General features: G+C 46.0%; 1 protein-coding gene across 2 annotated transcripts; it reads left to right on the forward strand.

The window, feature by feature from the left end:
- The first annotated feature begins 171 nt into the window (after positions 1 to 171).
- On the forward strand, positions 172 to 14,924 carry LOC140419843 (uncharacterized). Of its 2 annotated transcripts, XM_072503890.1 has the most exons (3): positions 177 to 224; positions 4,178 to 4,377; positions 6,020 to 14,924. In XM_072503890.1, exon 3 carries the CDS (start codon positions 6,347 to 6,349, stop codon positions 7,658 to 7,660), a length of 1,314 nt encoding a protein of 437 aa, XP_072359991.1. In that variant the 5' UTR covers positions 177 to 224; positions 4,178 to 4,377; positions 6,020 to 6,346; the 3' UTR covers positions 7,661 to 14,924. The 2 variants fall into 2 exon arrangements, with proteins under 2 accessions (XP_072359990.1, XP_072359991.1); XM_072503889.1 differs by lacking the exon at positions 4,178 to 4,377 and having other exon boundaries at positions 172 to 224.
- The last annotated feature ends 1,799 nt before the right edge of the window (positions 14,925 to 16,723 follow it).

The raw sequence follows: 16,723 nt of genomic DNA on the forward strand, positions 1-16,723 counted from the left end.
CTGAGCCTGTGGTCGCTCTCACCACCTGTTACCGTCACAATATCCGGGTGATTGATGGTAGGTCCCGACCAATAGTAAGACGAGGCGGGTCTGGAGGACCAAGTGAGGGCGGCTGGTCCTCCAACTAATCGGAGTGAATGAGGGGCGGGGCCAGGCTGTGATTGAAGCATGCGCAGTGTGGGTAATGGCGAAGGAGAAGGACGTCTTTTTCAGATCGTAAATTGGTAAGAGGCGTTTAACAATATGAGGGAGCGAGAGATCGCGGGGATGGGCGGAAACGTTGTGTAAAGCTGTTGTGAGCCGCAAACCATTTCCGGGACCCAGTTTGTACCGAGCAGAACTGCAACTCCTCATTTCGGCTCGAGTTAACAGCCGCCATCTTTATTGGATGTGCATCAGGGCGCATGCGCATTTTCCGTCTTTATCGGGGCGATGTTTCAATGAGTGGGAGGAGCTTGTTCCCCATTGTTCAGAATGGAGACAACTTGTCCATCAAACTGCATTAGTCTTTGAGTCCCAATGTCTTCTTGATGCAAAGCTCTGGCAGAGATGAAAAGAAAAGGAAGCAAATCCTGCTCTCCGGATTTCACTGCATCATTGGACATCCTGACCCATGTGTCCAAAGCTCTGCAGCTCTGTTCCGTCACATGAAGACCCAGGGCAGCAACTCGCAACCCTGAGTCAACATCACTCTCAAATCAGGGGACTGCTGATGACAACGCGGGTCAGTGTGCAGAGGGGAGCATGAGTGGTCATCGTGGACCAGGGAGCAGGAGGGGAGAATGTAGTGGATTTCTTTCCTGGACTGACCGTGATTAATTTTGGAAACTCCTTTTACAGGGATTAGTAGGGGAGGATTTACACACAGCAAATTCAAACCAGGAGAAATATTTCTCTTTCCTCAATTACATTTCTGGACTGACAGTGATGCCTATGTAAACTTATTTCATGGGGGATTAGAAAGGGATTTGCAGACAGGAAACTCACAACCAATCCTCACATCAAATTCTGACACCACCATTCGAGTTATCAGGACCTGGAGATTATCAACCTTTGTGTGTAAGCATTGAGTTCCAGATCTGTACAAAATGACTACCTCCTATCTCCCCTGTAGATCTTGTTCACAACCTTAAATCTGTGTCCCGTAATCCTTTTACAATCTGCTGATGGGAACAGTTTAAAAAAAATCTTTTGCTGGGTTTCCCATTGTCGTTTCTGGTGCCTGGGTCGATGTCGGATGGTCCGCCTGGTTTCATTCCTTTTTCTGTGATATTGTAGAGGTTGAATGGGGTTGGACCAGTCCATTTAGGATCCAGAACACAATTGAAGTCCCCTCCAAGAATCAATTGATCTGTATCCAGGTCTGGGATGGATCCCAACAATTTTTTCACAAATGCCACATAATAATAATCTTTATTATTGCCACAATAATAAACCCACGGAACACCCGGAGGAAACCTACACTGACACGGAGAGAACGTGCAAACCCCTCACAGACAGTGACCCAAGCCGGGAATTGAACCTGGGTCCCTGGCGCTGTGAAGCAACGTGCTAACCACTGGGCTACCATCCGCCCATCGTCCCAGTTAGGGGCATAGACATTCACCAGCACCACAAAATGTACGCCAAAGACCCGCTGACCACCATGTATCTCCCATTAGTGTCCGCAACAAGCCCAATGACCGAAAGAGGAATCTGTTTATTGATTAGAATTGCATCAGCTCGAGCCCTTCGTCAAAGCCCGAGTTAAACACTTGGCTCACCCCTCCGCAGTCTTGTCTGATCTCTATTTTCTTTTCTATATGTTTAGAGTACCCAATTATTTTTTTTTCCAATTAAGGGGCAATTTCATGTGGCCAGTCCACCTAAACTGCACAGCTTTAGGATGTGGGGCGAAGTCCATGCAGACATGGGGAGAATGAGCAAACTTCACACAGCCAATGATGCGGGGCCAGGATCAAACCTAGGACCTCGGTGCTGTTAGGCAGCAGTGCTAACCACTGCGCTGCCGTGCCACCCTGGTCTGATCTCTAACCTGCAAGTGAGTCTCCTGCAAGAGCACCACACCAGCATTTAGATTCTTTCATTGAGCGAAAACACTCAACCTCTTTACTGTTCCACCCAATCCCCTTACATTCTAGGTGACCAGCCAAATCCGGGGTCTCCCACCCCCACTTCCCCATCATGGAATCAGCCATTTCCACCGTGAGGGACGATCGAGTAAATCTTCAAAAAGTACAGGCCAAGGGTCCCACACAAGATGGTTGCCACACACACCCTGAGAGTAAAACAAAAACAGTTCTAAAGTCATCACCAGCAAGCTAACCCCTCTGTCCTACCCCCATTTCCTGCCAACGCCCCACCCAGATGCACAGATTGAAACCAAACCCCGCCCCCCGGCTCTGACCCAGACAAAACCAGCCAAAACTGGTTCAACAACTGCAGCCCCCATCTCACTCTCATTCACCAGCTCACTTCTGGCAGGGCAACCCCTCTCAGCACAAAAAGAAAAAGAACGATGATATTGCCCACCTCGAGGATAAACCCTCACTGGAATAACTGAGTGAATCCCTTCCCACACTCAGAACAGGTTTACATAGATTACATAGAATTTACAGTGCAGAAGGAGGCCATTCGGCCCATCGAGTCTGCACCGGCTCTTGGAAAGAGCACCCTACCCAAGGTCAACACCTCCACCCTTTCCCCATAACCCAGTAACCCCATCCAACACGAAGGGCAATTTTGGACACTAAGGGCAATTTATCATGGCCAATCCAATAAACCTGCACATCTTTGGACTGTGGGAGGAAACCGGAGCACCCGGAGGAAACCCACGCACACACGGGAGGATGTGCAGACTCCGCACAGACAGTGACCCAAGCCGGAATCGAACCTGGGACCCTGGAGCTGTGAAGCAATTGTGCTATCCACAATGCTACCGTGCTGCCCCTGAATGGTCTGTCGCCGGTATGACGATGGTGATCAGTCTCCAGCTCACATGTGGATCTGAATCCCTTCCCACAGTCCCCATATTTCCATGGTTTCAGCATGCTGCTGGTGTCCTTGTTGCTTTCCACGTTTGACGATCTGTTGAAGTCTTGTCCCCATAGAGAGCACGTGTACGGTCTCCCCGCTGTGGGAATGGTGTGATGTTTTTTCAGACTGTGTAACTGGTTAAAAGCTCTTTCCACAGTCAGTTCACTGGAACACTCTCACCCGAGTCGTGTGTGTATCGGTTTTTTTTTCAGTCACACTGATCTTGAAAATCTTTTCCTACAGACAGAACAGACAAACATTTCTTCTTCCACATTCACGGGCCAATGATATTCAGGTCCTGATGAATGGAGTGACTCTGTTAAATCTTGATGCGAAGTTTGATTTGAGTTCCCATATGTAAATCCTCCCCTTGCAATATCCTGTAAAAGGAGTTCATAAATGTCATCACTATAGGGGCAGGTACGGTGGCTCAGTGGTTTGATCCGGGCCACTGTCCGTATGGAGTTTGCACGTTCTCCCCGTGTCTGCGTGGGTCTGGCCCCATAATCCAATAAGATGTGCAGGTAGGTGAATTGGCCACGCTAAAATTACTCCTTAATCAGGGGGGGAAAAAAGATTTGGGTAGTCTAAATTTAATTTTTTTGTAATTTAAGAAAAAAGTCTTCACTGTCAATCCAGGATAGAAATTCTGAACAGACAATTCTTGTTTCTCTGGGGAGGGGCGTGGCACAGTGGTTAGCACTGCTGCCTATGGCGCTGAGGACCAGGGTTCGAATCCCGGCCCTGGGTCACTGTCCGTGTGGAGTTTGCACATTCTCCCCATGTCTGCGTGGGTCTCACACCAAAGATGTGCAGGGTAGGTGGATTGGCCCCGCTAAATTGGAAAAAAATAATTGGCTACTCTAAATTTATTTCAAAAAAGGATTGCCTCATTCCTAATGTTCACAATTAAAGGGGTGAGTTCCCCAGGAGATGGCTGACATTTCAGGGCAATTAAATTAATAATGGACAGAGATATGTCCAGTGTTGTTACATGGTACAGGTTAGATATATTATTTACCGTTTTGTAATAAAGTAAATGTATTGTTATTTCTCGTAATATAAGACTGTAGCTACGTTATATATTTCCAGTCATCTCTTCCCTCAGAGGGTTGTTAGTCTTTGGATTTCTCTTCCACAGGGACCAGTTGTATCTGGGGGCCATCGAATATATTGAAGCACAAGTTTGACAGATATTTTATTGACAATGGAGTTAAGGGTTATGGGGAACAGGTAGGAAAATAGAGTGAAAGCTGAGATGAGGAGGGATCTCTTCACTCAAGGATGTGGTGAAGCTTTGGAATTCTCTACCCCAGAGGAATGTGGAGCCTCAGTCATCAGGTATGTTCAAGACAGATATTGATGCTGTTTCGTGTAGGGGCACTAGCTTAGCAGCCCCGGTCACGGCGCCTCTGCTGCTTCCGCCAGCACGGAACTCCACCAGCCCGATAGTGGTGGCGGCTCTTCGGATCTGGGGCCAGTGGAGGAGGCATGTAGGGGAGGTAAGAGCATCGGTGTGGACCCCAATCTGCGGCAACCACCAATTTGCCCCGGGGAACATGGACGGGGGGTATCGACTGTGGAGGAGGGCGGGGATTGTGAGGATGGGGGATTTGTTCCTGAAAGGGAGCTTTCCAGGCATGAGGGCGCTGGAGGAGAAGTTTGGGCTGATGAGAGGGAACGACTTTCGATACTTACAGGTGCGGGATTTCCTACGCAGACTGGTGCCGTCCTTCCCACATATCCCGCCGAAGGGGAGGCAGGACAGGGTAGTTTCTAGGGGAGCGGTGGGAGAGGGTAGAGTCTCAGACGTCTACAAGGATCTAATGGGAGCTGAGGATAAGCAGACCGAGGACCTGAAGCTTAAGTGGGACAAGGAGCTCGGGGGGTGTGGGGAGAGATGGAGGACAGTATCTGGGCAGAAGCCCTGAGCAGAGTAAATACGACCGCACATGCGCCAGGCTCAGCCTGATCCAGTTTAAGGTCATGCACCGGGCCCACATGACGGTGGCCCAGATGAGCAAATTCTTCGGGCTGGAGGACAAGTGTGCTAGATGCGCCTGAGGGCCGGCTAACCATGTACACATGTTCTGGTTGTGCCCTAAACTCAGGGGGTATTGGCAGGGATTCGCAGATGTCATGTCCCGGGTATTGAAAACTGGGGTGGTAATGAGCCCGGAGGTGGCAATCTTTGGGGTTTCGGAGGATCCGGAAGTCCAAGAAGAGAGGGAGGCCGACGCTCTGGCCTTTGCTTCCCTGGTAGCCCGGCGATGAATACTGTTAGCATGGAGGGACTCAAAGCCCCCGAGGGCTGAGGTATGGCTATCGGACATGACAAGCTTTCTTGGCCTAGAGAAAGTCAAGTACACCTTGAAAGGTTCGCCCAAAGGTGGCAGCCATTTATTGACTTCTTCGCAGAGGATAAGCGTCGGGTGGGGTGGGGGCTAGAGTAGAGTAGGGGGATATTGAGGCAGGTCCTTGTGTGAACAGAACTGTGGTTTGCACTATGTTTAATTTGTGTCTTGACTTTTTTTGTACTATACAATATCACTTTTTCTATATGCCTAAAATACCTCAATAAAATTGTTTGTTAAAAGAAAAGACAGATATTGATAGGTTTCTAGATATTGAATATATCGAGGGATATTGGGATCGTGTGGGAAAATGGTGCTGAGGTAGATCGGCCAAGGGTCTCATTGAATGGTTGAGCAGACTCGGTGGGCTGAATGGCCTACTCTTGCTCCAATTCTAATCGCTGGGTGCTGGTCAGGAGGCAGTGAGCTGAGCTTGGATCTGTCAATCAGCCTGAATCAGCACCTTCAGGAGAATTGGGAGGGTGAGACTGGAGGGAGATTGTGTGGGATGGAGATTTACAGCTTTTGGAGAACAAGAGTGTAAATAATGTCCCATAGGAACTAGAATTGTCTGTTCTGAATTTCTATCCTGTAATAACAACGATGACTTTTGTAAATTGTTTTTAAAGGATATCAGAAGAGGAGGAATTATAGACAGAAATCTCAAACATCACGTCTCGATGTGACAAACTCACTCGATTCCTTCTGATCTGAATATCATCGGGCTCTGAATATCATCGGCAAGAAGGAGAAATGTTTGTCCGATCTGTCGGCTTCAAAAGATTTTAAACGTGAGTGTGACTGGAAAAGCACACAACACACGCCCGAGTGAGCGTGTTCCAGTGAACTGACTGTGGAAAGAGCTTAAACCAGTTACACAGCCTAAAAAAACATCACACCATTCACAGTGAGGAGAGACAGTGCACATATTCTGTGTGTAGACAACGCTTCCACTGATGTCCAATCTGGAGAGACACGAGTCGACCCAAAACATGGAGAAATCGTGGAAATGTGGGAAGGGATACAGATTCCCATCTGAGCTGGAGATTCATCGCCGCATTCACACTGGGAAGAGGCCGTTCACCTGCTCTCAGTGTGGGCAGAGATTCATTGATTCATCCAACCTGCAGAGACACCAGCGAGTTCACACTGGGGAGAGGCCATTCACCTGCTCTCAGTGTGGGAAAGGATTCACTCAATTATCCAGCCTGCAGAGACATCAGCAAAATTACACTGGGGAGAAGCCGTTCACCTGCTTTCAGTGTGGGAAAGCGTTTCGTGATTCATCCACCCTGCTGAGACATCAGCAAATTCACACTGGGGAGAGGCCGTTCACCTGCTCTCAGTGTGGGAAAGCGTTCCGTGATTCAACCACCCTGCAGAGACATCAGCGAGTTCACACTGGGGAGAGGCCATTCACCTGCTCTCAGTGTGGGAAGGGATTCATTGATTCATCCGCCTTGCGGAAACATCAGCAAATTCACACTGGGGAGAGGCCATTCACCTGCTCTCAGTGTGGGAAGGGATTCATTGATTCATCCACCCTGCGGAAACATCAGCGAGTTCACACTGGGGAGAGGCCATTCACCTGCTCTCAGTGTGGGAAGGGATTCATTGATTCATCCACCCTGCGGATCCATCAGCGAGTTCACACTGGGGAGAAGCCATTCACCTGCTCTCAGTGTGGGAAGGGATACACTCGGTTGTCCACCCTGCAGACACACCAGCGAGTTCACACTGGGGAGAGACCATTCACCTGCTCTCAGTGTGGGCAAGGATTCATTCATTCACCCGCCCTGCGGAGACACCTGCAAGTTCACACTGGGGAGAGGCCATTCACCTGCTCTCAGTGTGGGAAGGGATTCACTTGGTTATCCAACCTGCAGACACACAAGCGAGTTCATTCTGGGGAGAGGCCATTCACCTGCTCTCATTGTAGGAAGGGATTTATTGATTTATCCACCCTCCTGAGACACCAGCGAGTTCACACTGGGGAGAGGCCATTCACCTGCTCTCAGTGTGGGAAGGGATTCACTCAATTATCCAGCCTGCAGACACACCAGCGCATTCACACTGGGGAGAGGCCATTCACCTGCTCTCAGTGTGGGAAGGGATTCATTGATTCGTCCAAACTGCAGACACACCAGCGAGTTCACACTGGGGAGAGGCCATTCACCTGCTCTCAGTGTGGGAAGGGATTCATTGATTCATCCACCCTGCTGAGACACCAGCGAGTTCACACTGGGGAGAAACCATTCACCTGCTCTTAGTGTGGGAAGGGATTACATAGAACCATAGAAAATAGGAGCAGGAAGAGGCCATTTGGCCCTTAGCACCTGCTCTGCCATTCATTCTGATCATTGCTTATCATCCAACTCCATAACTTAATCCCGCTTTCCCCTCCATATCCTTTGATACCCTTCACCCTAAGTGCTATATCCAACTGCTTCTTGAAGGCATACAATGTATTGGCCTCAACTATTTCTTGTGGTAACAAATTCCACAGGCTCACCATTCTCTGGTTGAAGAAATTTCTCCTTATCTCTGTCCTAAATGGTCTACCTCGTATCCTCCGACTGCGACATCTGGTTCTGTACACTCCCACCATCGGGAAAATCTTTCCCACATCTACCCTGTCAAGTCCTGTTAGAATATTTTAGGTTTCTATGAGATGCCCCATTCTTCTGAACTCCAGCGAATACAATCCTAACTGATTCAATCTCTCATACATCAGTCCCACCATCCCAGGAATCAGTCTGGTAAACCTTCGCTGCACTCCCTCTAGAGCAACGACATCCTTCCTCAGATAAGGAGACCAAAACTGCACACACCATTCCAGGTATGGTCTCGCAAAGGCCCTGTATAATTGCAGCAAGATATCCCTGCTCCTGTACTCGAATCCGCTCGCAATGAAGGCTAGCATATCATTTGCCTTCTTTACCGCCAGCTGTAGCTGCATGCATACCTTCAGTGACTGGTGTACAAGGATACCCAGGTCTCGTTGCACATTCTTCTCTCCTAATTTACGGCCATTCAGCCAGTAGTCTGCCTTCTTGTTTTGAGTCCGTGTGGAGACAAGTTCTCCCCGTGCCTGCGTGAGTCCACCCCCATAACCCAAAGATGTGCAGGGTAGGTGAATTGGCCACGATAAATTGCCCCTTAATTGGAAAAAAAGATTGGGTAATTAAATTTTTTTAAAAAATCATTAATATATCTTGTGAATATCTGGGGTCCTAGCACCGATCCCTGCAGTACCCCATTGGTCACTGCCTGCCAATTTGAAAAAGACCCATTAATCCCTACTCTTTGTTTCCTGTCTGCCAACCAATTTTCTACCTATCTCAACACACTACCCCTAATCTCATGTGCTTTAATTTTACACGCTGATCTCTTACGCGGGACTTTGTCAAAAGCCATCTGAAAGTCCAAATATACCACATCCACTGGCTTCCCCTCATCAACTCTGCTAGTTACATCCTCGAAGAATTCCAGTAGATTTGTCAAGCATGATTTCTCCTTCATAAATCCTTGCTGACTCTGCCCGATCATGCCATGTTTTCTTAGTGCTTTGCTTTAAAATCTTTGATAATGGATTCTAGAATTTTGCCGATGTCAGGCTTACTGGTCTATAATTCCCTTTTTTCTCTCTATCTCGCTTTTTAAATAGTGGAGTTACATAAGCCAACCTCCAATCTGCAGGAACTGTTCCAGAGTCTATAGAATCCTGGATGATGACCACCAATGCATCCACTATTTCTAGAGCCACTTCTTTAAGTACTTTGGGATGCAGATTATCAGGCCCTGGGGATTTATCAGCTTTCAATCCCATCAATTTCCCCAACACCATTTCTCTACTAATATTGATCTCCTTCAGTTCCTCCCTCTCACTAAATCCTGCGTTCCCCAACATGTCTGGTGTCTGATTTGTGCCCTCATTTGTGAAGACAGAACCAAAATATGTATTTATTTGCTCAGCCATTTCTTTGTCCCCTATTATACATTCTCCTGTTTCTGACTGTAAGGAACCTACATTTGACTTCCCCAATCTTTTTCTCTTGACGTACCTGTAGGAACATTTACAGTCAGCCTAATTTCCTGTTTTAGGCCATTCCCAACATCACCACTGCAGTTTGGGCGTCTATATACGATGCCCATTAATTTCCGTGCCCCTTGGTGTTCCTCAGCTCTACCCATACAGATTCCACATTATTGGTGCTAATATCCTACCCCACTATTGCATTAATTTCCTCTGCCACTCCACTGCCTTTTCCTTTTTGTCTGTCCTTCCAAAATACTGAATATATTCAGTTCCCATCCCTGGTCACCCTTGGGCCATGTCTCCACAATCCCGATTATCTCACACCCGTTTATGTCTGTTTGCGCGATTCACTCGGTTATGCCGTCTGCAGTCACAACAGGGAGTTTATACTGGGGAGAGGCCATTCACCTGCCCTCAATGTGTGAAGGGGTTTTGTAATTCATCGCACTTTTTTTAAATATATAAATTTAGAGAACACAATTAATTTTTTCCAATTAAGGGGCAATTTAGCGTGGCCAATCCACCTACCCTACACATCTTTGGGTTGTGGGGGCGAAACCCACGCAAACACGGGGAGAAGTTGTCTCCACACGGAGACAATGTACAAACTCCACACGGACAGTGACCCAGAGTCGGGATCGAACCTGCGACATCGGCGCCGTGAGGCAGCAGTGCTAAGCAGTGCGCCACCATGCTGCCCACTTCATCGCACCTTCTGAGACACCAACAAGTTCACAACTGATTACAGGGATTGGATTCTGCTGTTATTGTTTCTGTTCTCAATTACATCCAGGACTGCATTTTGTTCATTCTGTTGGTCAATGGGGATGGTCAGAGGGTTTCTTTCTGCTGGACTGACCAGTCTCACGACTTCGCCTCCAGTGGGCTGATTCTCTCTGAGCCTTCTTGCGAATATCTGGTTTCGCATTTCACAAGGATCAAAGAGTGAAAGGGTGTTTGGAGATTAGAAGATATTGCATTACTATTTCTGTTTGGAAACCCCAAAATCCATGCCACATTGCCATGAAGATGGGCTATGGTGGTTACATGGTTCTTTTGTTTAATTTATCTTGGTGCTTCTCACAGAAGGAAACTATCCGGGTATGAGGGGCAAGTTGTCTGAGGTGCACTGGGAAACTACATTAAATAGTATGGTGTGAGACAGACAATCAGTAATATTTAAGCAATTATTACAGATTTACACGGGGATCGATTAGCTCAGTTGGCTGGATGTCTGGTTTGTGCTGAGTGACACCAACAGCACAGGTTAAATTCCCATACCGGCTGAGGTTAGCCATGGTCTGTGTCAGTATTTATGCTCCACATAATCCTCCACCCACCCCTCTACATCTCTCCCATCAGCATCTCCTTTTATTCCATTCTCCCCCATGTATGTATCTAGCTTCCTGTTCAATGGATTCATGCTGTTCACCTGAACCACTCGCTGGGGTAGCAAGTTGCACATTCTCACCACTCGCTTTGTAAAGAGGTTTCTACTGAAATTCCTGTTGGATTATTGAATCCCTTCACAATCTTAAAGACTTCCATCAGGTCACCCATCAGTCTTCTCTTTTCCAGAAAAAAGCAGCCCCATCCTTTCCTGAGTGTTAAATGCTCTCAGTTCTGTATATTTTGAACCTTTGTTGCAGCTTCTCCAGTACCTCTATTTCCTTTTTCTAATGGAGATGACCAATGTTGACAGAGACTCCCAGTGTAGTCTAACCCTGGCTCTAAACAGGTTGAACGTTTCCTCCGTGTTTTTCAATTCCATCCCTCTGGAATGGAACCTTATATATGGGCCCCACACTTTAGGAAAGATGTGAAGTTCTTAGATTGTGGAGGACATTTACAATAATAATCTTTATTATTGTCACAAGTAGGCTTACATTAACACTGCAATGAAGTTAGTGTGAAAATTTACAAGAATGGCACCAGGGATGAGGGACTCCAGTTAGCTGGAGCGACTGGAGCAGCTGAATTTCTCTCCTGAGATCACAGCATCTGGACGGTGGGGAATGGGGCCATTCAGCCCTTTGATACCATGTCTGCTCTCTGTGGAGCAAGCCAGTCTGTCCATTGCCCCGTTCTGTCCCCGAATCCCTATAGGTTTATTTCTCTCAGTGCCCATCCAATTTCCTGTTGAAATCCTTTCCTCATTTCTGCATCTCCCACCCTCATAGGCAGTAGATTCCAGGTCGTTACCACTCGTTTTACATGTACACAAGGCTCCTAGAGCACGGAGAAGTCTATTTGGCCCATTTTCCCTATGCCAGCGCTTTGTACAGCGATCCATTTAATCTCATTGTTCGATTTGTTTTCATTTTTTTTTTCAGAATGCATCAAAATCCCTTTTGGAAGTTACAGTGCAATAAGATTTCAGCACAATTTATAGACAGTGCATTCCAAGTCACAACACGCTGTGTTTCACAGCAAAAGCTGTGCATATGATGTGTCTGGGTTTCACAGAGTATCAAAATGGTGTCAACGATGTTATTACACAAAATTAAGACTCAATCTTTATCAATGATTTTGGTGAGGACACCGAGTGTAATATATCCGAGATTGCAGACAATTTGAACAAGTGTACATTTCTATAAAACCTCTCACTACCACTGGACCTCAAAGTGTTTTAAAGCCAATGGAGTACTTTTGAAACATATTCACTGTTGTAATGTAGGAAGCTGTAATCACATTTAGTTTCAAAATTGTTATTTTCATAGTGTATTCACTGTCATTAGTAACAAGGTCAAGACAGCCCTTTTATACCTCTAACACGTGGCTTCCTGCAGCCATTTCACCTTCTGTACCTTTTCTATATTGACTATGTATTGATTTCATAGCAAAAAACAATAATTAAATTAATGATTATTCAGTAGTGAACATTGATTATCATTAGTGAATTGGTATATTAATTAATTATATTGTAAAGACTAGATCTTTATTTCAAAATATAACACCATCGACCAAAATGTTTCCAGAAACTGCAGAGCTATCAGAATTTGTTTGAAAAAATAAATTACTTTATAATTTTGAGAATTTATAAGACATCATATTCTGCCAAGTCTATGTGGGCTAGGCAGTGGTGTAATGGTATTGTTACTGGGCTAGTAATACAGAGACCCAGGTTAATGCTCTGGGGATCTGAGATCGAATCTGGCTACGACAGATATTGAAATTGAATAAAAGCCTCAAATTAAAAGTCTAATGTTGACATTGTCGATTGTTGTAAAAGGCCGTTTGGTTCACTCATGTTCTTTAGGAAATCTGCTCTCTTTACATGGCCTGGCCTACACGTGACTCCAGATCCACAGCAATGTAGTGGTTGATTTGTAAGTGCCCTCTGAAATAGCCTCGCAAGACATGCAGTTCAAGGGCAATTGGAATGAGCAGTAAATGCTGGCCCAGCCAGTGACACCCACCTCCCATGAATGAATAAGTTTTAAGAAGGCTCATTGTTCAATCTGAAGACGAGTAAGAAACTGTCTCTTTGATTGGATTTGATTTATTGTCACATGTATCGAGGTACAGTGAAAAGTATTGTACTGCGTGCAGTCCTGACAGATTGCTCCATACATGAAAAAACAGGACATTCAATACACAGACATAGACACCGGGTGAAGTATACGGAGTGTGGTACTACTCAGTAGAGAACCAGTGTATCTTGCATTAATTAAATATTATATTAATTAGCTATGAGTCTGCAACAGATGATGAAATACGTGGTGATCCTTAATTAAGTTACAATTAATGAAACAATAATGAACCAGTAGTTATAGTAAAAGCCTGAGTTTTATTTGTTGTAAAAATGTAAAATTGCTGTGTATATAAAGAATGTGCAATGAGGATAAATGCAGCAGCAAGAGAGACCTTCCAACTCTGATTAGCCTCAACATTTGAAACTGTATGAATAAGGAATTAAAGTAACTGTATGAAACAGTTCAATTGTATTCCTGTCTAAGGTAATGAGAGAAGATGGTGTCAGTAATTAAAGATCCAATTAAATGGATGCAGGTAGGGCAGTAGATGTTGTCTATATGGACTTCAGTAAGGCCTTTGACAAGGTCCCTCATGGTAGACTAGTACAAAAGGTGAAGTCACACGGGATCAGGGGTGAACTGGCAAGGTGGATACAGAACTGGCTAGGCCATAGAAGGCAGAGGGTAGCAATGGAGGGATGCTTTTCTAATTGGAGGGCTGTGACCAGTGGTGTTCCACAGGGATCAGTGCTGGGACCTTTGCTCTTTGTAGTATATATAAATGATTTGGAGGAAAATGTAACTGGTCTGATTAGTAAGTTTGCAGACGACACAAAGGTTGGTGGAATTGCGGATAGCGATGAGGACTGTCTGAGGATACAGCAGGATTTAGATTGTCTGGAGACTTGGGTGGAGAGATGGCAGATGGAGTTTAATCCGGACAAATGTGAGGTAATGCATTTTGGAAGGGCTAATGCAGGTAGGGAATATACAGTGAATGGTAGAACCCTCAAGAGTATTGAAAGTCAAAGAGATCTAGGAGTACAGGTCCACAGGTCATTGAAAGGGGCAACACAGGTGGAGAAGGTAGTCAAGAAGGCATACGGCATGCTTGCCTTCATTGGCCGGGGCATTGAGTATAAGAATTGGCAGGTCATGTTGCAGCTGTATAGAACCTTAGTTAGGCCACACTTGGAGTATAGTGTTCAATTCTGGTCGCCACACTACCAGAAGGATGTGGAGGTTTTAGAGAGGGTGCAGAAGAGATTTACCAGAATGTTGCCTGGTATGGAGGGCATAAGCTATGAGGAGCGATTGAATAAACTCGGTTTGTTCTCACTGGAACGAAGGAGGTTGAGGGGCGACCTGATAGAGGTATACAAAATTATGAGGGGCATAGACAGAGTGGATAGTCAGAGGCTTTTCCCCAGGGTAGAGGGGTCAATTACTAGGGGGCATAGGTTTAAGGTGAGAGGGGCAAGGTTTAGAGTAGATGTACGAGGCAAGTTTTTTACGCAGAGGGTAGTGGGTGCCTGGAACTCACTACCGGAGGAGGTAGTGGAAGCAGGGACGATAGGGACATTTAAGGGGCATCTTGACAAATATATGAATAGGATGGGAATAGAAGGATACGGACCCAGGAAGTGTAGAAGATTGTAGTTTAGTCGGGCAGTATGGTCGGCACAGGCTTGGAGGGCCGAAGGGCCTGTTCCTGTGCTGTACATTTCTTTGTTCTTTGTTTGTTTGAAACTAGTGCCCAATTGGCCAATGGTCATGTTACAACAGGCCCAACACCGACATGAGGTAATGGTCACTTTGGGGATAAAAGTCGACGTTCCGAAGGTCTTCCTTGCTGACCAAGTACTGAAAACTCTCGCGGCCGAGTTCCAAGGAAATTACTGTCAAAGAAGGAGCCAGGGAGGGTTACGCTTCTGCAGACTGATCACCTGCATGAAGTTGTAAACGTGTCTTCAAGTTGTTCAGTAAAACTTTTTCTTTTAATAAACTTTTAAAATGTAATATCCAGAGAATTCTGCCTTTTCTTTAATTGGTTAAAATTCTTGTCCGAACCAAAGCAAATTTATTAAATGGTCAATTGGGGATGGCTGAAATCTATTAAGGATCAGATAACATCAATCTTCAATTTAAAACTTTCACTTCTGTCGCGCCTTTCACAACCACAGCATGTGCCAAAGTGGTTCTGAAGTGTCGTCACTGTTTTAGGAAACGCAGCAGCAAATTGCCACAAAGCAAGATCCCACACACCGCAATGTGACAATGAGCAGATCTGATTTTGGTGATGTTGATTGAGGGATAAATATTTGTCAGGACACCGGGGATAACTCCCCAACTCTTCTTCACAATAGTGGCTGTGGGAACTTTTACAGAACCTGAGAGGGGCAGACAGGGCTTCAGTTGAACATCTTATTTGAAAGCAGCTCTGACAGTGCAGCACTCCCTCAGTGCTGACACGAGGAATATTGGATGTGATTTTTGTCCTCAGGTCCCTGGACTGGGACTTGATTAAATTGATTTGATTGGGACTTTATTGGGGATGGTTAGGAGGGGTTGGTTTGAGAGGGGCTGCAGTTTGTATCTGTTGTATGTTTGGGATTAGAACATAGAACATAGAAAATACAGCACAGAACAGGCCCTTCGGCCCACGATGTTGTGCCGAACCTTTGTCCTAGATTAATCATAGATTATCATTGAATTTACAGTGCAGCAGGAGGCCATTCGGCCCTTTGAGTCTGCACCAGCTCTTGGAACGAGCACCCTACCCAAACTCAACACCTCCACCCAACACCAAGGGCAATTTGAACATTAAGGGCAATTTCTCATTGGCCAATTCACCTAACCCGCGCATCTTTGGACTGTGGGAGGAAACCGGAGCACCCGGAGGAAACCCACGCAGACACGGGGAGGACGTGCAGACTCCGCACAGACAATGACCCAAGCTGGAATCGAACTTGGGACCATGGATCTGTGAAGCAATTGTGCTATCCACAATGCTACCGTGCTGCCCTTAAGAACAAATAAATCGATACTATATCATTTTCCCGTAATCCATGTACCTATCCAACAGCTGCTTGAAGGTCCCTAATGTTTCCGACTCAACTACTTCCACAGGCAGTGCATTCCATGCCCCCACTACTCTCTGGGTAAAGAACCTACCTCTGATATCCCTCCTATATCTTCCACCTTTCACCTTAAATTTATGTCCCCATGTAATGGTTTGTTCCACCTGGGGAAAAAGTCTCTGACTGTCTACTCTATCTATTCCCCTGATCATCTTATAAACCTCTATCAAGTCGCCCCTCATCCTTCTCCGCTCTAATGAGAAAAGGCCTAGCACCCTCAACCTTTCCTCGTAAGACCTACTCTCCATTCCAGGCAACATCCTGGTAAATCTTCTTTGCACCTTTTCCAGAGCTTCCACATCCTTCCTAAAATGAGGCGACCAGAACTGTACACAGTACTCCAAATGTGGCCTTACCAAAGTTTTGTACAGCTGCATCATCACCTCACGGCTCTTAAATTCAATCCCTCTGTTAATGAACGCGAGCACACCATAGGCCTTCTTCACAGCTCTATCCACTTGAGTGGCAACTTTCAAAGATGTATGAACATAGACCCCAAGGTCTCTCTGCTCCTCCACAATGCCAAGAACTCTACCGTTAACCCTGTATTCCGCATTCATATTTGTCCTTCCAAAATGGGCAACCTCACACTTTTCAGGGTTAAACTCCATCTGCCACTTCTCAGCCCAGCTCTGCATCCTATCTATGTCTCTTTGCAGCCGACAACAGCCCTCCTTA

Source organism: Scyliorhinus torazame, chromosome 5 (genome assembly GCF_047496885.1).
Source record: "Scyliorhinus torazame isolate Kashiwa2021f chromosome 5, sScyTor2.1, whole genome shotgun sequence".
Lineage (NCBI taxonomy): Eukaryota > Metazoa > Chordata > Chondrichthyes > Carcharhiniformes > Scyliorhinidae > Scyliorhinus > Scyliorhinus torazame.